At 44.3% G+C, this 26366-nt stretch overlaps 1 protein-coding gene across 1 annotated transcript in view; it reads right to left on the bottom strand.

Moving 5' to 3' along the window:
* LOC121280074 (hepatocyte nuclear factor 4-beta-like) overlaps nucleotides 1-26366 on the bottom strand; it is a 100268-nt gene that overhangs the window by 32156 nt on the left and 41746 nt on the right. Inside the window, exons 4-5 of the mRNA XM_041191702.1 lie at nucleotides 24737-24911; nucleotides 2528-2622 (exon numbers count right to left, since the gene is read on the bottom strand). Of these exons, the coding sequence (XP_041047636.1) occupies nucleotides 2528-2622; nucleotides 24737-24911 (270 nt within the window). The remainder of the gene's footprint in view (nucleotides 1-2527; nucleotides 2623-24736; nucleotides 24912-26366) is intronic.

Here is a 26366-nt window from a genome sequence, read left to right as displayed (position 1 = left end):
TTGTGCTGGCTGGAATGCCCTCCAAGATTGAATAGCCCTCCAATATTTCTTGTCTGGGGCTGCAAATGAAGACTGACCATAGAGCTACCGTGGTACTGAACCATACCCCAAGGATCCAGGAGATGGCAGGAAAAGAACTGTAAGTGATTCTAAAATGATTATATTATTTACTGACAGGCTAAGCCTCTGTAATTACATAAAGTTTATTTTTTTTTCTCCTTTGTGCATTAGTGGTTTCATAACAATGCAGTGTTTACCTCATCTGAAATTGTGAGATTGCTGTAATGATTGAACAAGAGGAATCATAATCTAAGGGATAACATAAGGGAATACATTTTCATTTTGACTAAAGTTGGTATTGGGAATTTGAAGATGCATTTCCCACAACCTTCAATATGCAAAGCTCCATTCCTGGGGTGCTGAGCCTTCCCTATGATCTGCAATGTGGCATATATATACTTCAGGCCAATATATAAACTGTTTGGCAACTACAGCTGTGCAACTGTGATTCAATGATACAGACTCAACAATACCAAGAGATCATGACAGAACATTTAAATAGATCTTACAGAGGTTATGTATTTAGACCCAATATACTTGGCCAACAATAAGTTAATTTAATCACTTTTTTGTAACTGGTCTTCCTTTGTTCTGTTTTGTTCTTCTGTTTTATAGAATCATAAAATTAAGGAATGGTTACAGCACAAAAGAAGACAACTCAGCCTGTCCTGTTTATGTTGGCTCAACGTAAGAACAACTCAGCCAGTCCCACTTGCATATCTTTTCCCCAAAGCCCTCCAATTTTTTTCTCTTGAGGTTATTATCCAATTCCCTTTTCAGACCCATGATTGAATTTGCCTCCACCATACTCTCAGGCAGTGCATTCAAGATCTTAGCCACTTGCAGCATAAAAAAGATTTTCCTCGCGTCGTTTTTGTCCTTTTGCCATTCATCTTTAATCAGTGTCGTCTAGTTCTCGATCCTTCCGGTAGTGAGAACTGTTTCTCGCTATCAACTCTGTCCAGACCCCTCATGATTTTGAACATTATCAAATCTCCTCTCAACTTTTACTTCTCTTAGGAGAACAGCCTCAGCTTCTCCAATCTATCCCTTAATTACATTAATTAAATCAGTTGCTTGCTGCTTGTTCTCTGAAAGTGGCTCGGGTTTGGGATCGTGGCATCACACTAACATGATGGCTAGGGGCACCAAATTGCAGGCCCCACCCACCTCAGTTCCAACCCTGACCTTGTTTGAAAATTCACTCCTTCATCATCCAGGCTTTGTTTGTACTGCCTTCACCCTCGTGGCTGGTTTTGGATGTATATTTTCCTCTGAATGGGCTTTCACTGGCAGCCTTAGTCTGAATTTGTAGAAACCAGCATCAGTCACTCACAGGATTAATCAAAATATTCATAATCTAATTTGTTCCATTAATTTGGACTTACATTATATTAATTCTCTCATTAACAGCATAAGCAATGGTACCTGACTTTTAAAAAACTGCTATCACCGTGTCAAATGTCTGCCAAAGACCCATTCGATATAATCCATTCAAATTCTCCTGTGCATGTCTAGATTGGAATTAAATAGCAGCAGTGTAACTAGTGCTGTGGGATGCTCTGAGCACGTCTGATGGAACTGGCAAAATGATCATCTTCAGTAGTGGAACCTCCTTTAGGTGGGTAAATTTTATTGTATAAAGTCTATGGCACTGAAGTGTTTAGATGGTGAATAGTCACAATGTTGATTTGTTGGGAAAAGCCTATAGAATCATAGTGTTTTGCAGCACAGATGGAGGCTCATTGTACCTGTGCCGGTTCTTTAATAAATCTGTCCCAGTTTAGTGCTACACCCAGAACTCTGCAAATTAGTCCTTCAAAATTGGAGCATCTACAAGTCATCACGGGCAATAGAACTACGCTGACATGAAACATCTGCCAGTGTGGATGGGATAAAAATAGAGGAAATGGAAGTTAATTTCTAGAGGACTGTGAGTAAGCTTTTGAAAGTGAGCGAGAGATTGAGAGAACACAAATTTGAATTCGTCCAATTTTCCTGTAGTTAGTAAAATCCCAGATGTATATGCTAAGTTGCTCTCAGCACAGAATTCATTCATTCGTTCATTTAGCACTTTGTCCTGTACAACACTGATTTGCTGAAGCAGTAAATAGATGAGTTGAGGCAATGCTACCACATTGTTGTTACCCCAAGCTTTGACAAGACATATGAGCAATCAAGTGATAGCTAAGCTACAATGGTCATGTTTGGAGCTCCCAGTAATATCTTATTGCACCTTTTCAATAAAATAAGATTAACTGTGGCATCTGTAATGCATGTAAGATTTAAGTGGCAGTGTGCAGGATTGATGGAACCTTCTCATTAAAACAATACTAGAAGATAAGGAATTATCATGCTATTAATCTTTTATGAATGACAGCGGTAGTAATTATCTATCTGTGTTGTGTCTCATCCTACATGCCAAGGCATCAACTTTACATAGATCTAACAAGATGAATGTCCCTACCTTCCTTTCTCATCCCAGCTCTGAAGCACTTCTTGAGTCTGCAGTACCTGCACTGGTTCCTTTTGTCCTTGTCGACCACACACTGCCTGCTAAACCTTTGGACAGGAAAGATAACGTTGATTATTTCATGTGTCGAAATGGCTTTTTAATTGTTATGTGTTTCACCATTCTCCAAACGTAACAGAAGTTTTGAAATAGCATCTCAGGCTGCCAATGTGCTGTACCCAATAGGAGAAATAAGGATTAAAATCCAGAATGTAATTTCTTGCTGACCTACAGGCCAGCCACTTCCATGTTTGAATGCGGTATGCATGAAGGGCATCACTTGTGAACCACAGACTCATGATAGGCTGCATTTTAGAGTAATTCCGGAAAAAAAAAGTGTTAAGATTTGAGCAACAGGCTGGGGCTGTGCAATGGAGCAGATTGAATAATCCACTAGGAGATCGCAAGGATGCACAGGAAGCAGAGATATCCCGGAGGGTTGTGGGGTTGGAAGACGTTACTGAGATAGGGAGGGGTGAGGCCAGGGATGGATTTGAAAACAAGGATGAGAATTTTGAAATCAGATCATTGCTTGACTAGAAGCCAATGTAGGTCAGTGAGAACAGGGATGATGGGGAATGGTACTTGGTGTGAGTTAAGACGTGGGCAGTAAGGTTTTGGATGACCTCAATTTTATGGAAGATATAGGCCTGGATTTTCTGGCCTGACCTGCCAACGAGATTTTCCGGTCCCACTGAAAGTCAATGGACTTTTGGCTGGCCTGCAGCATCCCCTGAGGCAGGTCCCACCACGGCGGAGATGGAAAATCCTGGCCGTAATGTGGGAGACCAGCCAAGAGTGTGTAGGAATAGTCAAGTCTACATGATTGAATGTTTTAGCAGCAGATGAACTGAGACAGGAGCAAAATGAGTTGATGTTACGGTGGTGGAAATAGGCCATCTTAGTGATCACACTGATATGAGGTCGGAAGCTTATCTTGGGGTCAAACATGACACCAAGGTTGCAAACAGACTGGCTTAATCTCAGACTGTTGCTAGGGAGAGGGGTAGAGTCGGGTGCGTTGGAACTGTGTTTGGAGCGGGCACCAAAAACAATGGCTTCAGTCTTCCCAATATTTAATTGGAGAAAATTTCTGCTCATCTAACACTAGATGGCAAATAAGCAGTTTGATCACTGAGCAGCGGTGGAGGAGTTGAGAGAGGTGGTGATGAGTTGGGGCAGAGTATTGTCAGCATACATGTAAAAACTAACACCGTCCTTTAACCTGGAAGATGTCGCCAAAGGGCAGCACATAAATGAGAAATAGGAGGCGGCCAAGTATCGATGCTTAGGGGATGCCAGAGGTAGTGGTCTGGGAGCAGAAAGAGAAGTCATTGCAAATGATTTGCTGGCTATGACTAGACAGATAAGAGCGGAACCATGTGAGAGCAGTCCCACTTAGTTGGACAGCAATGAAGAAGCTTTGGGGAGGATGGTGTGGTCAAATGTGTCAAAGGTTGCAGACAGGTTGAAAAGGATGAGGAGAGAAAGTTGACCTTTGTCACATTCGCTAGGATATCATTTGTGACTGATAAAAATTGTTTTGGTACTATCCCTAGGAGTGTGATAAGAAATTCAGGTCCTCACCTCCCACAATTTTTCACCAACTTAAGTTTAAATTTACCCCATTTACCCCAAACCTTCCAGATTATTAAAATTGGTCCCACAACAGATTTAATGGCTCACTCATTACTGCCTCACCTCAAGGTCACTCATTCATTTGAAACAAGCATTTCAGTGAGCTGATGGGCTGACTTGCAGAAGTTGGTTCCTTAAAGGTGAGTATCACTTTTTATTATTTGTTGGAAAGTTACATACATTTCTTTTGCCTTACTAAATTGCTACAGCTGCATTTTATTTAATGCACTAAATTTTGTTGCTATTTTTGTGTCATATATTACTGCCCAGGCATCCACTCCACTCTCACCTAGGTTAGCCCAACCCCAGCATGTTATGGCAGCAGAGTGGGCTTCTTCCTGTTGTGTCAGCTGCTGACCGACTTTCCTTCCAGGAAGATGAGCAGGGCACCCTCTCCCAAACCCCAGAACCGTAAAATGTGGCCCATTGTGTGTCACATTTTATAGACTCCCTGTTGTACCCGAAACCATGGATGGAATTTTCAGGTCGGCCGTCAGGAGTGATCGGTGGGCCTGGGACCAGCCGGGAAATGGGCCACCGCCCGCGATTGGCCCACGACTGCTATTTCACGCTGGAGGGCCAATTGAAGCCTTCCCAGTGTGCAACATGGCTCGCCAATGGTCGGGAAGGGGCGGGCAGAGGGGTGGGACCTGTCGGCTGCCAGGTCCAATGGTGACCCAGTGGCCAGTTTAAAGACGGCCCAGGCAGCCCCTTGAAGGTACCCTCTGCGTTTTCAACACTAAAGTTATGGAATCAAGTGCGGCTGGAGACATCAGGTGAGAGGGCTATTCGGGTGGGCACTCAGCCCATTGCTTCTCGGGCGAGTGCCTCACTGTGCTCCTGGAGGAGGCGCTGCCAGGAGGGACACCCTTGTCCACAGAGAAGGGAGGAGGAGGCTGCTGCACCTCATGAAGAAAGCATGGGAGGAGGTGGCAGCGCAGGTCAGCACCCGTGATGTGGTGCAGCACGCATGGATGCAGTTTTGCAAGAGGTTCAATGACCCACTGAGCTCAGGGAGGGTGAGTACGGTGTTGGCATGGATCAGTGTACAGCAGTGTTAAGGGCCGGCTGTTCCCCCGTGGAGCTCAGGGGTGTTAGAGTCTGAGCGCCAATTGTCAGTGATGCTGGAGATGGCCAAGGGCGTGAGCTCTGGCTGCTTGGGCTGAGTGCTTTGCGGCTTGAGGGCCACAACTTGGATGTGCCCTGCAAGGTGTTTCTCAGATGGGGTTGGCCAGGCTGCCGGTAGAGAGTGGACTAATCAATGCTTCTCTGTCCTTTCAGGAGAAAACAAGTTATAACCAATTGGAGAGGTGACGGACGGGTGGATGCCCGCCCAACCTCCTAATATTGACCAGATTTGAGCAGGAAGCCTTGGAGCTGGAGAGCCAGCATGCTCCCTTCGTAGAGAGGCTGGGATGTCAGACGAAGATAAGAGTGCAGTGCACAGAGGTGAGAGTTTCGGATTGTGCAACCATTCTAGCGTAATCTCTTAACTGATGGGAGTCTCAAACCTGGAGACCCATTGATCATTGGAAGATGATGGCACCATGATGCAGATCTCCATTGTCTTACCAGGATGCCTGGCATGCACAGTGACAGTGTGAAGACTTTAACCAATGACATGTCCTTGCTCTCTCTCAGATCCACCAGCACTCACTCACTCACTAGACCCCTAAGGGCCATCCCTGATGCTGGAGGACCACCGAGCTTCATCTGCACCTGTGTCACAGCCGCACACTGAGCCAGACACCAGTGCAAATACCAATACTTCGGTGGGCGTTAGATTGTTGGCTACATTGTCGATGCACATTGGTGAGGGCACCACACTTGCTTGAGGTGCAGTTGAAGGCAAAGAGTATCCAGGGCGCTGGCAGTCGGAGGACTGCTGGAGACCAGGACGATGCTGGTTCGAAGGCAGATGATGAACATCTGAGGTTGCACATTAGGCAGCAGATGCTGAAGGTCCAGCAGGATGTGCAGGAGGATCTGACAGAGATCCATGTGAATTTGCGTGCCATGGTCTCCATCATTTAGGAGTCCATGTGGAGCATGAGCACTGCGTTGACCCTCATGGCTGAGCGCACTGCCTCCCCCATTGAGAGAGTGGTGACTCTCATGGATAGGGAGCTCCATGGACAGAATCAGGGGTTCCTGGGGTTGTGCTCGGACCTGCAAGTCCTCACACAGGCAGTGACCTCAGGTGGTCAGTGCCATGAGGGTATTTGATGGGTGAGGCAGCCATCATCCCAGCTAGGTGCCTGTCCATCAATGGTGAGCAGGTAGGTCCAGAGTAACCTCACTTTGATGCATGACCTGCTTGTCGTCTCTGCGGGCTCCTCTCAGGGAGCTCCAGAAGATGGCAGCAGCTCTTCCGCCCCTCTGACAGTCTCATGTGATGAGGCTACAATGACTGGGGAGATGCCAGCCATGGCACTGGCCGTTCCCTCCCAGGCGGGGCCAGCACGGGCTCCACTGGCCAGAGGATGACTGCCAAGGTCACCAAGGCCAACAGGACAGCAGAGTCAGCAGCTGCCTCCAACGCTGGTGCCAGCAGGAGGTTGGTGGGGGCACCAAGACCCAGCACTTGCAAATGTAAGTTTAAGGCACCATGAGCACATGAGGGACTGTTCACGGGTGATCTTCTCTTCAGTTATGTTTGGTTTATATGTCAATGTGATTTTAATGTGACAATATGTTAAATTTGCTTTTGTTGTGATGGCCTGAGTATGTTTCACCTTTTATTTTTGTTTCAGGGTACGCCAATATATAATGATTAGCTCTAAACTTTATTGCACAGGCACTGAGTGGCCTTTGGGTTCACATGACAGGAGCATTTCGGACATCCTGGATTGAGGTGGCAGCCCTGGCGTGAGGTGGGGGCAGATCTTTGGCAGCCTAGCTGAAGGACCGTTGGACCAAGGCATCCCTGATGTCCCTGCCTTCCTGAAGGATATATAGGTCTGCATCCACACCTCAGCATTCTCCTCACCATGCTCCTCTTCTGACTCACTACTGGATCCATCCACTGTGGCCTGTGAAGCTGCATCAAGATCCTCTTCCTCCAATGGATCCCCTCTTGTCAGTGCCAGATTGTGGAGAGTGCAGCATGCAACCCACTATCAGTGACACCTGGACTGGGGGGTATTGTAATGCTCCCCTTGAACGGTCCAGGCATCGGAGGTACAACTTGAGAAGACCTATGGTCCTCTCTATCACCACCCTTGTGGAGGTGTGGCTCCTATTATAACGCTGCTCTGCCTCTGTTCTTGGGTGAAGAGGCGTCATAAGGCACCTTTTCAACAGATAGTTCTCGTCACCCAACATCCATCCATCCAGTTGGGCTGGAGCACTGAAGATCCTCAACACCTGGGAGTGCCTGAGGATGTAGGCGTCATGGGAGCTGCCTGGGTACCTTGCACAGACTTGCAGAATCTGCATCCTGTGGTTACACACGATCTGCACGTTCATGGAGTGGAAGTCCTTCCTGTTGATGGAAGCACCTGGGTGACCTGCTGACGCCTTGATGCCAGTGTGCAGTCGATTGCACCCTGGATGCGGGGGAACCCAGCAATCACTGCAAAGCCTCTGGCTCGCTCAGCCTTGCTGGCCTTGTCCATATGGAAATGAATGAAAGTTAATACCTGCCTGAACAGATCTTCTGTCACCAGCTTGATGCAACTGTGGACAGCTGATTGGGAGATTCCACACAGATCCCCCACTGACCCCTGGAAAGAGAAGGAGGCATAGAAGTTGAGGGCCACTGTGACCGTCAGAGCCACTGGCATGTGGTGTCCACCCACACAGTCGGAGCTGATCTCAGGCCCAATCATCTGACAAATAGAGATCACAATCTTCCTTGTGGGGCAGAGCCTCCTTTGGCATTGCACCTCAGGCATACTGAGGTAGCTGCATTGTTGCTTGTTAACCCTGGCAGCAGGATAATGGTGTCTTTTGTAGCTCCTAATGCCTTGGACTACCTGCTGGCCCTGCGTCCCTCGTGCCTACACCTCTCCTCTTACAGGTCCCTCCCCTGGAAGCTGGACGGAGACACCTGCCCTCCTCTCCCTTCTGCCCCTCTCTTCCTCCTCAGAGGAGGTGCCACCAGCAGAGAGCACAGTCCCCAGTACCAGGGTCACAGAAGACTGTCTGATACCTGGTCTGAATTCTCCGGGGTCCTTAGGGACACCAATGGGTCCTGAAATGAAGCCTGGAAATGCTAAGAATGAAGCCCCAAACAGAGATGAAGCTGCCAAGTACCAATAAGCAACCAGCAGCAAACTATCTCCAAAACTCTGCACTACTCACACTAGCAATGCTGCTGACCCTTTTTATCCCACAATTGGATGAGGTTTTGCAAATCCTTGGTTGCCCACCTGCCCATTTTGCCCATGAGATGAGAGCAAAATCGCATGGGCACTGTAAAATCTTGGTTGATTGCCTTTTTATTGCCTTAACTGGGCTCTTAATTGATGGTGGGTGCGGCTCTGACACCCATGCATGCCTGCCGACCGAAATATTGCATGGAAGTTCACCCAACGTCATCTCGCATGATTTTGTGTCTGATTGGGTTGGGCGCACACCTGCCCGCCGACCTGAAAATTCTGCCCCATGTGATCTTCCGGGTGAGGTGAAAAACAGGTAAAAACCCAGGCCAATTTCAGGGGAAAGAATCTGGAGATTTCTCTCTGATCCATCCAGGTGATTGAGTTTTTGATAATCATCATGAAATTTAAAACAAGGTTATAGGCACGCATGCATTTTGATCACATGATATCACCATGTTAATTATATCATTGCATGGGCTTTTGTTTGTGAGTCTAGTCCGTCTTCTCTTCAGGATGCAAATTTACCAAAGACAAAGACTCTCCTATATTGAAAGGATGTTCCTCAAACCTTTATCAAACGCTTTTATACTTTTACAACCTGAATATATCACTTTACAGGAATAAACAAGTATGATGATTGTTAATGAAATCTTTACTGATAATTCCAGTGTGTAGCAATGATATCTGCATTTGTATGAATCAAACTATTTTATTATTACATGGTCAATCAAATTATGAAGTTATTGAAGTGTAACGTGGCACTTTTTGAGCAATACTGGATTATTCTTATTCGTTTGACTGGGGGAACAGATGTAGTTCGATGTCAAGGTTAATAGTCCATTCAATGGCTTCAGCTAACACAGTGTGAATGGTTATGATACAACCAGGGATGGATCTTCCAGGGCAGAGTTTCAGTACAGGGGCTATGGTCTGACTTGGATGGCCACAATCATGATTTGAGCTGCTCCTCATAACAGTACTGGATGTTAAGGGGTTAGCTAGGTAAGAATGGAGGTCAGTCAACTTGGCTAAACAATGGTGGTTCCTACCTTAATAAAAGCAAAATACTGCAGATAATCTGAAATAAAAACAGAAAACGCTGGGAAAACTCAGCAGGTCTGGCAACGTCTCTGGAGAGAGAAACAGGATTAATATTTCGAGTCTGCATGGCTTTTCTTCAGAGGGAAGAAGAGTTGTATGGACTCAAAGCATTAACTCTGTTTCTGTGTCCACAGATGCTGCTAGACCTGCTGAGATTTTCCAGCATTTTCTGTTAGAAAAATCAGTTTGAACCAGTTGGATCATAACTGATCTCTATCAGGGTAACAGATCATAATCACGTTTAACTAGAATAACTGGAGATTATAACTGGACACTAGCTGATATCCATATTTGTCCAGTTGGATTTAATTAGGACATTAGAATCTTACTGGACTAGTTGACTTGTTTACTGGTTTAGTTGTATAGAGCTGGAATAGTTGGCACTTACGATGGGAACCCTGCGTGATTTCACTTCCCGGTTGACTTCAAATGTAACCTTTTGAATATTACTGGGACCAGTTGACTTCTGCTGGAATCAGCTGACAGGCAAAATTGGAAGCAGTTGGAATTAAGTGGGGCCAGTTACCATTTGCTGCTTCACTGATTCTTTGGACTGGAAAATGTACCAGTTCAAGCCAAATGGATTGACTTAAGTTAAAAGATTGCTTGAGTAGGGCAAAAAGGCATTAGCGTGTCAGTACACATTTTCATATCATGTTTACAATGTGTTAAGAAGAGCACATTGTTACTTATCTCCTCCCCTCAGGAAAATGAATGTGTTACACAAATATAAGGTTTATTAATGCTGTGTATTTAGCCATTTCAAGATTTTTGATTTTTTTTGAGTACAGTGACACAAAGGGTCACATAATTGCAAAAGGTAAACTTTATTATGCTGAAAGTTTCCCAGGATAGGAAAAAAAAAATCAAAAATATTTTTCTCAACAATATGCATGAAAAAAGCCATTCTGCAAGTAGCCATTGCCATAAGAACCTTAGTTGTCATGATATAGTGTCAATTGTCACTCAATGGTAGCATTCCTTACACCTAAAAAAATTAGGAAATAACCTCACATTCTCTGGTAACCCCTGTCAAGAATGGATAATGGTAAAACCTATGGGCATCAATTCAGAACGAGTTGAAAAAGTGGCAAATATAAGTGAAATAAAACTCAAAAAAATGAACACATTTTGATAAAATGAATACAAGAGCTGGATATAAGACATAAACAAATACAAGTTATGAACATAAGAAATGATGAACATTACAAATAAACATACAAATACAATGGGGGGAGATAATCCCTTGCTGCACTTGCCCTCTGTGGGCCAACAGTTCCCCCTCCCCAGTAATGGTCGCCTCCTGCCCGCTCCAGTACTCCCCGCACTCTCCAATGTACTTGATATCTGCTTCCCCTCCCCGTCATGGTCACCCCCCCGCCCACCACGGTACTCGCCTCAACCTCCCCGGCATTTGACAGCTTGCTCCTGCTGCTTAACGGCCTGGTCCCGATCACCAAATCTCTTGTTGGGGCTGCTCGCCCTTCTTCTGATCGCACCTTTCCAAGTGAGAATGAGTGGCTCAGGAGATGCTATCAGAAGGAGGGCGAGCGGCCCCAGTAAGAGATTCGGCATCCAGGAGGTCAGAAAGCAGCTGGCGAAAGGCGTCAAATGCTGGGGTGGGCGAGGTGAGTACTGGGGCGGGCGGGAATGGTCATAACGAAGAGTGGGAAGGAAGTGTTCAGAACTGGGAAGAGCAGGAGCAGCCATAACTGGGGAGCAGGAGAGAGTCAGTAAGAGCATTATGACGGTGGGCACAGTGTTAAACTTGCCTCCATCACGAATGATTTGTCATTCATTGAGACTGAACTGTTGAATAGCCTCATGTAGAATCTGCAGTTAATCTATTTTCCATGTAGGACACTGAGTATGCCCCTGATTTTTCTTACAGATAAAACTGCTATGTCGCATTGAGATACCAGAGGGAATGTGGAATGATGCACACAGCCAAAGGACAAATTCATCATTTGTCAAGGCTTTGGCTGTTGGTATCTGTGGGTCCGATAAGCTGGCACACTGTTTTAATGCAGGCGGCATATTTCTTGCAGCAGGAGGTTAGCTTAGAGACCTTCTGCAACCTGTTTCAGAAGTCCCAAATTAATTTAAAGCTTAGATTTTTTTTCTTACTTTACAGCATGTTTCACCCACCATTTCCAGACCCAGGGAGGAGGTTTTCAAGAAAGAGTTATATCCGAGAAAATTCAGGACCTCAACAAGAAACAAAAATCCAGTAAAGCAATCAACATGTAAATGTAAATGCTTAAGTTCAGTATTTTGATTAACTGCTGCAATTTAACATTTCTGTACTTTAACTATGTTTATTTTTATGGTTCCTGCACTTTTTATTTGGTTTTTGCATCATGTGTTTTGTGTTTTTATGCATCACAATAACATTTGAAACTCTGATCCATCCTGTCAGGTTATATTTGATGACAGCACACAAACACATTATTGATAGTTTTTTTTATCATGTATCAGTAATTTTTATATGAATGGAATGAATTAATTTTCTAGATTTCCTTTTCGCAAGTTTTGAATATTTAGCTGCAGGGTGACTAGGTGTCCCACATTTTAAGGGATTGTCCATTGACTGTTTGTCCCAGAAGGGACGCTTTGTGTCATTGTATTTTCTAGGACAGCCTGTGAAGACTGATCCTGGGAGTCTGCAGGGTGAGTTTGAATGATTCATGTGGCACTGCAATTGAGTGAGTCAGCCAGCAGTAGGTCTCAACAAGATAAGTTGACCCCCGGTCTCAATTAAAAGACCCCCCACTCCTCTTAACTGCAACCCCGCCAGCCCCACCACGGCCCGCCCCGCCATGCCACTGCAACTTACCAAACTCCCACCCCTGCTCTCATGGTCACCAACACCTCACCCCCTACCCAGTCCATGGACAAAGTGTTCCTTTAAAACAGTAGATCAACCAGGGCCAGTAAATTTAGCCAGGCTAATTGGACACAACCAGAACCTGCTTGACAACTCAGTCGAAAATTATTCAACTGGGAGCAGCTGAACTGGACAACTGAGAGTAGCTGATCTGGCCAACTGGGAGCAGATTGACTGGCCAACTGGAAACAGCTCAACTGGCCAGCTGGTAGGCAGTCAACTGGGAGTAGCTCAACTGACTCACTCGGAATAGCTCAACTGGGACTAGTTCCAATTCCCATTTAAAACTGGACCTGTTGGCAACTGATTTTTCCACTTCCCTTGTTCACAGTAGCAGCAATAACAGGGAGCCATTGAGAACATTCAATTCTTTTTGAAGTGATCAGAACATCCACTTGTAAAGCATCAACATGAAGAGCACAGCATAGCTCCCCAATGGCTTGTTGCGTAAATCTGTGACCGACTATGGCGCTAAGCCCTGGCTTCAATTCCTAGTTTGTGCTGAGTTAGCTGCTCACAACTAGAGTGGTGCCAAGGTTACCAGAATCAGTCTCAACACCACTGGGCATAGAGAAAGGCTAGTCCAGATTCCTGTCCATGATCATTACCCAATGGCTATGACAGAAAAGTAAGTGTGTGGACATTACATGAGGACATAAACAGTCTTGTATGAACATACAAATTTGGAGCAGGTGTAGGCCATTCAGCCCCATGAGGCTGCTCCACCATTTGATAAAATAATGGCTGATCTGACTGTGGCTTCTACTCCCATGTTTACCCCTTATACACTTTGACTCCCTTGTCAGTCAAGAATCTATCTAACAAATGGTTATGGTTTGAGGGCATCACTCCACATCAAGCATGACTGACCAGGAATTACACCCTCTCATACCAGCTGCCATGTGCATGTTGGAAGGATACGCACATTGATTGTCAACCTTTTTGGCTGTGTTATGAATGGTCCTTCTGTGGCCCACAAGTCCTGAAGTGGAATTCCGAAGCTTCTGGCTCAGAGGTAGGAGTGCTCCCCTCTGAGTCACATGACCTCCCTGCTGTCCCCCAAAGATCAAAAAGTCTCCCAACACTCATTGTACAAGTTTGCACATGAAGAATAGTCACAGGACAAGATATCAGAGAGCTCCCACAGTCCAACATCTTGAAACAATCAGGAAAGAAGACGAAACCAGGAAAATGAGAAAGCAATTAGAGGTTAATGTTTTGGCACATTGCTCATCGATATCAATTTCACCTTTAAATCAGAATATAGTGGGTTAAAGCCCCACTCAAGGACTGGCCAGAGCATATAAATTAGGCAGTACTGGCAGAGCACTGAACTGTTGGCATTGCCAGTTTTCAGATAAGATATTAAACCATGGCTACTTTTCAAGTTTTTTTTAATTAATTCACATGGTGCGGGCTTCGCTGGCTGGGCCAGCATTTATTGCCCATACCTAGTTACCCTTGAGAAGATGATGGTGAGCTGCCTTCTTGAACCGCTGCAGCCCATGTGGTGTAGGTACACCCACAGTGCTGTTAGGAAGAGAGTTCCAGGAATTTGACCCATGATCCCATGGCAAAAATCTGCAAATGTCCCAAGCAAAATTCAAGCCAACATTAACACAACCTAAAATAAATCAGCTGGTCAGTTATCCTACTCTCTTTTGTGGGATTTTATTGCTTGTAACTGCTTGAAAGTTTGTCTATGTGACAGCAGAAACTACATTTCAAAAATAATTGGCTGTAAGGGGGCTTTGGGGTGTCCAGAGGCTCAAAAAGACAATGTTAAATTAATGTTACAATGGCTCCAATTCTGAATAATGCATGAATGTCCTCCCAGTATAGTCAATCCTTGAACCACTTCAAATGTTTAGCTTTTGAACCGATGCTTTCATGTTTTTCCATTGCACAGCATCAAATCTAAATATTGTTCCCTGGCAAGTTATTGGATAGAAACAAAAGTGTATGCTTGATTAGAAATTGATAAACGGAAATCAGAGAAGCAAGCCTGAACTGAAAGGCTCCTTTCCACTGTTCGCTTTGTCATTAATATATTTTATTTGGCAATCATTGTGGGAGTTATAATCCATAAAACCAAACCTTGGCAAAAAATCTACAATGCGTCAATTTGAACTTGAAATCCTGGGAACTGATAACAGAGAGGGAATAGGTCAGTCAAAGTTCGCAGCTGATGCTATCCTTTTCCTCGTATTCTTCTTTCATTCCCCCGCTCACAGCCCTTATATTCAGGATTGGTAGTTGGCAAATGTTACACCACTTATGTACAAACGAACATACGACATGTAGGCCATTCAACCCATAGGGCCTGCTCTGTCATTTAACAAGATCACGGCTGATCTGACAGTTATCTCAAATCTGCATCCCACCTACTCCCGATAACCTATCACCCCTTTGCTTACCAAGAATCTATCCACCTCTGCCTTAATAATATTCCAAGACTCTGCTTCCACCACCTTTTCAGGAAGAGAGTTCCAAAGACTCATGACCTCCTGAGTGAAAAAATTTCACCTCATCTCTATTTTAAATGAGCGACCTCTTATTTTTAAATAGTGACCCCTAGTTCTAGATTTTTCCACCAAGAGGAAGCAACCTCTCAATATCCACCCTGACAAGATCCCTAAGGATCTTATATGTCTCCATCAAGTCGCCTCTAACTCATCTAAACTCCAGCAGATACAAGCCTAGTCTGTCCAACCTTTCCTCATAAGACAGCCCACCCATTTCAGGTATTAGTCTGGTAAACCTTCTCTGAATTGCTTCTAATGCATTTACATCCTTCCTTAAATAAGGTGACCAATACTGTACACAGTACTCCATATGTGGTCTCACTAATGCACTGTACAACTGAAGCATAACCTCCCTACTTTTGTATTCAATTCCCTTCACAATAAATGGTAACATTTTATTAGCTTTCCTAATTACTTGCTGTACTTGCACACTGGGCTTTTGTGATTCATGCACTAGACCATCCAGATCTCTCTGCACCTCAGGGCTTTGCAATCTTACACCATTTAGATAATAAGCTTCTCTTTTATTCTTCCTGCCAAAATGGACAATTTCGCATTTTCCCACATTATACTTCATTTGCCAGACCTTTGCTCACTCATTTATCCTATCAAAATCTTTTTGTAGCCTTCTTATGACCTCTTCACTGCTTACTTTCTTACCTGTCTTTATGTCTTCAGCAAATTTGACAACAACCCCATCCATCTCTTCATCCAAGTCATTTGTATAAATTGTAAACAATTGGGCCCCAGCGCTGGTCACTGTGGCATACCAGTCATTACATCTCACCAACCTGAAAAAGACTCATTTATGCCTATTCTCTGCTTCCTGTTAGCCAGCCAATCTTCTATCCATGCCAATATGTTACTCCCTATACCATGAACTTTTATTTTCTGCAATAACCTTTGATGAGGCGCTTTATCAAATGCCTTCTGAAAATCTAAGTACACTACATCCACCAGTTCCCCTTTATCTACAGCACATGTTACATCCTCAAAGAACTCCAATAAGTTGGTTAAACACGATTTCCCTTTCACTAAACTATGTTGACTCTGCCTGATGACCATGAGCTTATCCAAGTGTCCTGATATAACTTCTTTAATAATAGCTTCTAATATTTTCCCTACAACATATGTTAAGCTAACTGGCCTGTAGTTTCCCGCTTTCTGTCTCTCTCCTTTTTTAAATAATAGAGTTACATTTGCTATCTTCCAATCTAATGGGACCTTCCCCAAACCTAGGGAGTTTTGGAAAATTAAAACCAAAGCATCAACTATCTCACTGGACAATTCTTTTAAGACCCCAGGATGAAGTCCATCAGGAACCAGGCTGTTGTCGACCGCAGCTCCAACAATTTACTCAGTACCATTTCTCTGGTGACTGTAATTTTCCTGATTTCCTTCCCCACTTCCATTTCCTGATTATTAGCTGTTTCTGGGGTGTTACTTGTATCCTCTATAGTGAAAGCTGTTGCAAAATACCTGTTCAATTCATCTACCATCTCCTTGTTTTGCATTATCAATTCTCCACACTCACTTTCCATAGGACCAACGCTCATTTTGTTAAATCTTTTCTTTTTAAAATATTTATAAAAGCTCTTACTATCTGGTTTTATAGTTCTGGCTAGCTTTCTCTCATACTCTAATTTATCCTTCCTTATTAATCATTTAGTCACCCTTTGCTGTTCCTTATATTCTGTCCAATTTTCTGACCTGCCACCTGTTTTTGCACAAGTATGTGCACATTTCAAGAAAAGAGAGAGAGAGAGAAAGCAGGGAACTCTAGGTCAGGTAGCCTAACATTAGCCATTGGGAAAATGCTGGAATCTATTATTAATGGAGTCTTAGCAATGCACTGAGAAAAATGTAGTATGATTAGAACAAGTCAACATGGTTTTACAAAAAGGAAATCCTGTTTGACAAATTTTTCTAAAGTTTATTGAGAATGTTACTAATTGGGTAGATAAAGAGGAACCAGTAGATGTGGTATACCTGGGGCAGGTTTTTCCCGTAAGTGAGCAGGGGCAGGCCCCGTTCGCCAACATGTAAAATGTCATGGGGATATGCCAGGCGTGCGTCCTGAGATCATCCCACGTCATTTAGATTTCCAGTTTGGCGGGAGCGAAGCCAACTCGGCTTCGCACTTGAGGAACTGTCAATGGCCTATTAAGGCCATTAAAAAACAAATTAACATGATTGTTGGACCCGCCCATCCAACCTTAAGATTGGCGGGCAGGCTGAGAGCCCAGCCGGGCTTCGGAGAAAACATAAAACCTCATCCACGGATGGGATGATGTTTCATGAGGGTATTTAAATTTTTATTAAATGTTTAAGTAAAAGTTATGGACGGGTCCCAACTCATTGACAGTGTCACATGAGGGGACATGGCAGGGAAAATTTTTAATCACCTTTATTGAAAGGTTTAAATCGGAGCCTGTCTCCCTGAGGTAGCACTTTGCCTCAGGGAGATCTATGTGTTCTTGCACTCCCGACTGAGGGAATTCCCTCCCCCCGGCCGCACAGGGAGCGCATTGCTCTTCCTGGTGGACGTCACACTGGGTGGGTCTTAATTGGCCCGCCCATGTAAAATGGTGGCATGCCCCCAACTGAGGTCACCGATCAGAAGCCCGCCCACCCGTGCCCGCTCCCACACTTCCCCCCTCCCCCAACGGGGGGAAAATGCTGCCCCTGGATTTCCAAAAGGTATTTGATAAGGTGGCAAACAAAAGTTTATTGCAGAAGATTAAGGGCTTGTGGAGTTGGGTATAATATATTAGCATGAATAGAGGATTGGTTAATGGACAGGAGGCAAAGAGTCGGCATAAACAGAGCATTTTCAAGTTAGCAGACTGTGACTACTGGAATGTTGCAAGGATCAGTGCTGGGATCTTCGCTATTTACAATCTATATTAATAACTTAGATGAAGAGACAGAGTGTAGTATATAATTTTGCTGAGGATACAAAGATAGGTGGAAAGGTAAGCTATGCGGAGAACACAGAGAGGCAGCAAAGAGATAGAGACATGTTAAGTGAGTGGGCAACAAGATGATAGGTGCAGTATAATGTGGGGAAGTGTGCAGTTATTCACTTTGGTGGTAAGAATAGAAAAGCAGAATGTTTTTAAAAGGTGTTCAGATGATGTTCAGAGAGACTTGGGTGTGCTCATACAAAGAACACAAAAAATTAGCATTCAGGTGTAACAAGCAATTAGGAAGGCAAGTGGCATATTAGTCTTTATTGCAAGGGGACTGGAGCACAGGAATAAAGAAGTCTTGCTACAATCTTTGGTGCGATCACATCTGGAATAGTGTGTGCAGCTTTGGTCTCAAATTTCAGGAAGGATATACTTGCACTGGAAACAATATAGTGAAGATTCATTAAGTTGCTCCCTGGGGTGAGGGGGTTGTCCAATGATGAGAGGCTGAGTAAATTTGGCCTACATTCTCTGGAGCTTAGACAAATGAGAGGCAATGAAACAAACAAGATTCTGAGGGGGCTTGATAGCTTAGACACTGACAGATTGTTTCTGCTGGTCAGAGTCATGGGCCTGGATTTTTCCTGTGGTGGCCAGTAGTGCTCAACGCTATCTGTGCAGGCGGGGGGAGGAGGGAGAGTCGGAAGAGCGCAGCAATCTCCCTGATGCACGGAACTGCCTCAGAGAGATTGAATGGTTATGAGAATTAATACAGAATAGATTTAAAAATTTATTCAAACATGTCCCCTCATGACACATGAGTTGGGACATGTTTGTAAAGGTGGGAAAATTTATGTATTTATTTTATAAAAGCTTCAGGGAATCTCATTCTCAACCTTAAGGTTGGACGGGCAGCATTCTGAACTACTTTAATTGCTTCCTTAATGGCCTTAATAGGCCGTTGACATATCAGCGGGCGTGTGGCTGCCTCTGGCGCGTGCCCGGCAAGCGAAATATCGTGATGACATTTGATGACGTTGGGACGCACGCCCAACACCATTGCGCATCATTTAACACGTCGGCATGTCAGGCCCACCCCCACATGCCAACCGGAAGATTCAGCCCATAGTCACACAGCACAGAAACAGGCCCTTTGGCCCATGGTGTCCGTGCCGGCCATCAAGCACCTATCTATACTAATCCCATTTACCAGCACTTGGCCCGTAGCCCTGTACACTATGATTGAGGAATCTAAAACATGGAAGCACAGTTTCAGGATAAAGGGCCGATCATTTAGGACTGAAATGAAGGGATATTACTTCACTTAAAGGATTATGAACCTTTGGAATTCTCTATACCTTCTCTATGGGCAAAAACAGTGACATAGTGGTAATGTTGCTGGGCTAACAGTGACCCAGCTAACGTTCTGGGGCAAGGGCTCAAATCCCACCTTGGCCAATGTGGAATTTGAATTCAGTTAATAAATCCAGAATATAAAGCTAGTATCGGTAATGGTAAACATGATAGCTATCATTGATTCCCTTTTAAGGAACTTGTGGAGGCTCCATCGTTGAGCAGGCTCTATGGGCTCAATGGTTTATTCCTGCTCCAATACTTGTTCTTGTGTTCTTATCCAGTACAATACCATAATGCTCATTATTAGTTCTACTTGATAGGATTCAAACTCTAGATTATTAATCCAGATGTCTCAGTGATTAGTCTAATAATATAATTGCTACTTTACAATATCTGTGATGGAAAGAATCGGCCTCCATAGTTGATGCAAAGGACATGGTCCAGCCACTGAATTGTGTTCACATGGAGAACACTGCTAATGAAATGTTTATCTACAGGTCTCATCTAAAAGATCCAGCTATTTGATTCTTAATGCCTGCATTGGTAACCCAGAAAATGTGAGTTCAAATTTTGTCTTGGCAGTGACATGTTGTCATGATATACAGGCACCAATCACTCATAAGAGATTGTGTAAACATGTTATGGGCTAATTTATTTAGACTAGGCACATAAGAACAGTTTTTTTACATTGGGATAAATTTTGAAAACAACAGCAGCAGAGCTGTGTGTGTGCTCTACTCAAAGGCAAAAGTGAAACTCAAGACTGGTTCACATGGCACACTTCAGTTCTCGTGATGTCATGCTGCTGTCCCTTAATGGCATATTGCAACAGGCAGTTTCAGAATTTGAATTCAGTTTAAAAGAAATGTGACAATTAAAAACTGGTATCGGTAAAAGTGACCATGAAGCTGTTAATTGTTGTTAAAAACCAATTGATTTGCTAATGTCCTCTAGTGAAGGTAACTTGCTGCCATTAGCCAGCCTGGCCTACATGTGGCTCCAGTCCTTAGCCAATGTGGTTGATTCTTAAGTATCCTCTGAAGTGGCCTAGCAAACCTGTCAGTCATATCTAGCAACTACAAAGAATTTAGGGCAACATGGGATGGGTAATAAATGCCAACCTTGCTAGCGATGCCAAACCCCAAGAATGAATTATTTTAAAAAGGTGATGCATTGTCATGGGGCAAGATGGGTATTTGTTTGAGAGAATATTCCTTGATTTGCAAGCGGGAGAGAACTAGGTAAGATAGTAGGTCATTGTGTTGTACAGGAGAGATGATCTGCATTCTGATGGCCCTCGCATTGAGTGCTGATTATCTTGATGGTCGGTTTCATGGAGTTCTGGCTCCAACTGAGCAAAGGTCTCTTTGTGAGTCTTAGCAATGTCCAGACTTTCATGGAGTGTAAAGTTTGAAGAGAACAGCATAACTAGTCTTGACTCCTGATCTGGAGCCTAGTGCAATGCAATTTAAACAGATTAAAAATGTATTGTTAACACATTGATGGTTGCCTCAATAACCAGTCTAGTGGAGACATGTGCCTCATTGAAGCCTTCCTTTGCAGGCTGTGTGGACCACTTTTGCAAGCTTATTATTCATGGAGATTGGTGTAGTCTTTGTCAGCCATTATCCTAGAGGAGTTGGGTGTTGGGGGGAAGGTGTGTGTGTTAATGGTGCAAAGTAGACAGAAATGATCTCCAGCCAATTTCCCTGTCATATACATTTCTTGTGCCTCTAGCACTTATGCAAAAAGTACTTGTTTTCCTTGAAGTTTATTCATTTTCCATTCCTCTCCTCCAGTTCTGTGACCACGGATTTAACTTAACTGACTTATTGGCCTCATTTTTGACCTTCCCCTCACACCCAAAGGACAAGAAAGGGCCAGGCGAAGGGTTAATTTGATTTTCAAAATTCTGCCTCAAACAACAAATTCCAAGCCACCATAACATTAATGGTGGTGTTTCAGCCCTGGACGAGACTCCCACGAGAAGCAGGGTAATGTACTTATGATCCAGAAATCACAGCCGGTTTACATTATTGACAATGTTAGGGCAGAGTGCTGCTCACAGGCAGAGAAATGGAGAGAGGAGCTGGCTGCTTAGAAGAGGCCACATCAAATTTGAAGAATGCCCATCTCTTTGAATTCCCTGTGGGCCAGGGAGGAGTAGGAATCCTCTCCCAGCACACCGCAATAAGTCCTTTGGCCTCCTCAGGCCCTGGCCTCATCGCATAAAGGATATCCCAAGTCCTTTGCTGTTCTTAACCTGGTTGTTGAGGGTCTCCCCAGCTTACTGACTGACAAGGACCATTCCCTCGGGTTCCCAGTTGCCGACCAGATTCCTGCTTCCGCACATCCACCAGCCAGGCAATGAATCCAGATGGAAATCTGGGATGTTTTATTCAAATAAGGCACCACCATTAAGATCAACAAGGCCTATACAACCCAAGCCTGTCCATGTGTGCAACCCCTGCAATCCTTCCCCACCCCTGTAAAAAATTGAGCTTACTGTGTCTGTATGATGCTATAAACCCAGATTAGCTCCTCTCCTGGTCTTCTTTTCTCATGAGAACAAAACAACTTTCAGGGGCAAGTGGAAGCCTTTAGACCCAATGACTATGCCACCTTTTTGCTTAATCTCCAATTGACCTATGCATTTCTCATCATATCACTCGATCCCTTCTCAAAAGAAAACAAGTCTTGTTCTTGGAGTATTGCATGGAATAAGTAGTCTGTAATAACCATCACAAACATACCTAAACATGATAATCTATGAGCTTAACTGCTCTTCTTATACTCCATTCTTATTAACCTGGAATGGCATTTTTACAATCAGTGCACCACCCAATCCTAATATGACAGAAGTAAGTCTCTCTTGTGCGTGCATGACATTCAGTAACAGCCTCATGTTTGTTATTCATATCAACGAAAATGAAAGGTGCCAAAAGAAATACAGATTATGCTTTCTGGGAAAAATTGCATAAGCATGATGTGGTCTGTTTTGAAAATACTGCAAAAGCTATTTCAGTGACTTAACCATCTGCACAAGTCATTATTTTACCACACAGAAAATGTCAAGGAAAAGAAAAGACAATCCATCTGATTAAGCTGATCCCACCAGAATTCTAAATGAGTCAGATTATATTCCTCCAGAAATCAATCACTCTGTCTAATATCTATTCAGAACTCTAACACACCCAGTTTAGCATCTATCCAGTGCCACAATTTATCCAGTAATACAATCACCAGGCCTAGCATCCAATGACATTTAGAACTTCTCGATTATCATTCCCTGCATTACCTTACCTGGTAAACTGCTCCAAATATTTAGCAACCTTTTTGAGTGAGGGATCTAAGATCTGATTTAAGTTCATTTAACTTTATATCCTCTGGCCTTATTGATCTTGAGGTAATATTCTGAGTTCATTTACATTGGAATATCATCCTGAATTTATCTTATTCCTGCAACGTAATCCTTTATATACCTTAGTAAGCATCTGCTCAACCTTCTCTCTGAATTATAGAGTTTAAGGCTGGAACCGTCCCAGATTTCCACTAGCGGGCGGGTAAAATGACATTTGTGTGTGTGTGAGAGGGATTTTCACACTGTATCGTCCCAAACCTGCCACATTATTTATGCATTCCTGGGAAACACACCGTTTCCATGTCGGGCAGGCTCCCATGCGCCGCCACGCCATGACCTCGCCATGACCTTGCCGCTTTATCACGGCAGGCGCCACATTTAAAGTCCAGCCACGCGCACACATCTCAGTGCTTCCAGGCCACGCCTGCTGCAGGGAAGATGTCCACGAAAGGCAAGAAGACTGCAGCCCCCAGGTTTAGCGACACGTCACTGGAACACCTTTTGGATGCCATGGAGGCCCGCCATGATGTCCTCTACCCCCGCTCTGGCCGCAGGATGGGCAGCGCCATTACCAATCAGGATTGGGAGGCGGTGGCAGCAGTGGTCAGCGCCAATACCCAGCAAAAGGGGACAGCCAGCCAGTGCCACAACAGGATGAACGATCTAATCCGCTCTGCCAGGGTAACTCACTCTTCTCGTCACTCTCAACTCACATGCTCACAAACCATTCACACATTCACAGGGATCTCACACCTCAAGGGACAGCACTGCTAACTCTCACACACACCCTCACATCTCCATCAGGCTCATATCCCCTCCCGAGCTCACATCCTCATTCCTGTCCATGGCGCCGCTCACCGCACAAACATTCCACGCAGTGCCTTGTGTCCTGCTTACACACTCTCTCCATCTGTTTTCATGCAAGAGAAGTTGGCTCACAACAGCAGGGAGAGGTCCGAGACCGGGCGTGGGGTGACCCACATTGGGCCCTGCACTCACCTTGAGGAATGTGCCATCGTGTTGACTGGTGAGGATGTGGACCCTGCCTGCGGCGGTGGTGAGGTCAGTGGCGAAAGCCCACCTGAGGATCCTGCACCACATCATCCCTCCCGTCAATGCAGCTGTGAGTGCTCTCTCTCCCGCTTTTGACTCTGCTGCCACACACTAATTATCTCTACTTTGGTTCACAGGGAGCTCTGCTAAGTGACTGACACCCTCAGCCAGCCAGTCCCTCAGCTCCACACACATCCTCATTCGCAGCCAAGAGGACTCCTCCTCCCCCTCCACTTAGTCCCTCCCCCTTCCTGAATCCGTCCTCCACCCTCACCTCTTATGCCATCCTTAGTCCTCTCCCCTTCCAACATCCCTCCATCCTTACACCTTCATTCCCCCTTCCCAACCTCCCCCATCATGACACTTTCATTCCCCCACTCTCAACCTCACACACCCGACAACTCTTCCTCTCCCAGTCGATCATAGCCCTTCCTCTCCCACCCCATCGACCATCACTCGTTGCGAGCATCAACAGTGACTTTTCAACTTCTGTGGGCTGCTTTGCATCAGAGCCATATCCAGGGGAATCCATCCGGCATGCCATGGATGTTCCTCCAGTGTGCCCATGGTGTTGGGCTCCGGCATCCTCTGCTCCTCAGATATCTGCAACATGAGCAAAGCCCTGGCAGCTAAGTCCCGACTTCTGCACATCACAGTTGCCAAGGCGTGTTCTACACCGGTGTGTTTTCCTGCCAACGTGGGTGGGTGATCCAGTGGGGGGAGGGTTGGGGGGTGGGAAGCGATTCCAGTGGGCAGGCCTAATAAAGATATGCTGATGTATTACGATGACGTACCCAACGTCCAGTGGTGGAGAATGTGGCCTGCCAACAGCAGGATGAGCAGACAGTTGCAAATTAGTTTCATGCCATCGTGAAACCAATCACGCCACATTGTCTGCTCACGCCACTGAACATGCCCAACGCCAGCAGGCATGGAAAATCCTTGCCTAATCCTTGTCCACTTTCATCATGGCAAATGACTTGAAGTCCAAATATGTGAAGCCTACCTGCAGGTATAGACATGATTTTTCCGAACACTTCTCCTGAAGAAACCTTTGCATCCATCACAGCTGGAAGCGCCGTAGTGTTTCCCTGTTGCACGATCACCACAGATTGAGCACATGGCACTGACACCATTGTTCATCAACACACTAATGTTACTAGCTTCTGATGGAATGGCTTCTATGAAACAAAAAAATAAATGCAGTACAGACATTAGATTTTCGACACCAAAACATTCAGTTTACAGTGTGGAGGCACACCCCATGCCAGGTACCAGGGCAGCTCTCACCAGAACATCAACCCTTTACAAGATTGGTCTAGTGCGCCATCACAAAATCTATTCACAGCTAAGTCCATGTGTTTATGGCCAGAACATAAAATCTGCTGTAGCTGCATCTTAATCTGGAACAGCTGGCATAGAGATTGAATTTTCTGAGTTTGTATCAGGACAAGGAAATTTACCCACTGCCAGCACATGTGTTAATGGAATAAGGTCACACACTGGATTTTTTGACTTCAGACAAAGTCCCACTCACAGGAAACTACATGTCCATGTAAAATAGCTATATCTATTTGAAAGCAAAGTAGAAAGGACTTGCTTTTACACAGCAGATTTTGCAACTACAAAAGTGGTTGTTCCCAAACACTATATAGCCAAGGAGCACTTATGAAGTTTAGTCACTGTTGTAATGTACGAATTGTGGTAGCCAATTTACACACAGGTCCCACAAACAGGAATCAGATAATGACCATAAAATCTGTTTGATGACGAGAGATAAATATTGCGCAGGACAATGGGAGAAAGCCCCAAACTTTTCTGAAAAATTGTGCCATGGGGTCTTTTACATCCACCTGAGAGGGCGAACAATGTCTATGTCTGACATATCATTTGAAAGGCAACATCTCCAACAGTATAGCACACATTGGATACATTGCGTCCTTGTGAATCCCTTGGTCCATACCAAGAATTGCACTGTTAACTTTACTAATAGATTTTCACATGAATAAACATAACAGTTCAATTAATCATTTAATCATTTGTACAACTCTTTATTTTTCATATTTATTTTCATACAATAATATGTCTGTCCTAATTTCTGTTCTTTTTGCAGTCCATTTCAACACTCTTCATTGGTTTTTATCTTTCTAATTTCAGAAACTCTATAATAAGATACACATGGTCAGGAAATTGGTTGTGCAAAGGGTGTTCTACAAACATGAAACCTGGTTTAGTTACCCTGGGACATATGCTAAAAATTATTATCGGGCCTGTAGACATTTACTTTCATGAGTTGTAACAATTGTACTTGCACCAGGTTTGGACATTGTTCTATGATGGGAAACTACAAACAGTAGTTACTATTATTTAGCAACTAATTATTTAAATTATTATTTGGTATGCCAGGATGGTTACATTGTATATATTGAATAAACAGGGGCATACTCAGGCAGTGTATTTGTAAGCCTTCTGATTTCTTTTAAATAAAACCTGACTCAACTCTAAACATAAAAAAATATTGTTAAGCACATGAAAACCCAGAAAAATGAAATTTAGCGCACTGAAGTTCTGGTTAAAGCAAACAGTGGCTTTCTTTGTTGGGCATTGATGCAAAATGTACCTTCAACAACCCATGT

The sequence above is a fragment of the Carcharodon carcharias genome, chromosome 7 (genome assembly GCF_017639515.1).
Source record: "Carcharodon carcharias isolate sCarCar2 chromosome 7, sCarCar2.pri, whole genome shotgun sequence".
Classification (NCBI taxonomy): Eukaryota; Metazoa; Chordata; class Chondrichthyes; order Lamniformes; family Lamnidae; genus Carcharodon; species Carcharodon carcharias.
Note: the sequence above shows the minus strand (reverse complement) of the source record. Positions and strands in the feature narration are given on the sequence as shown.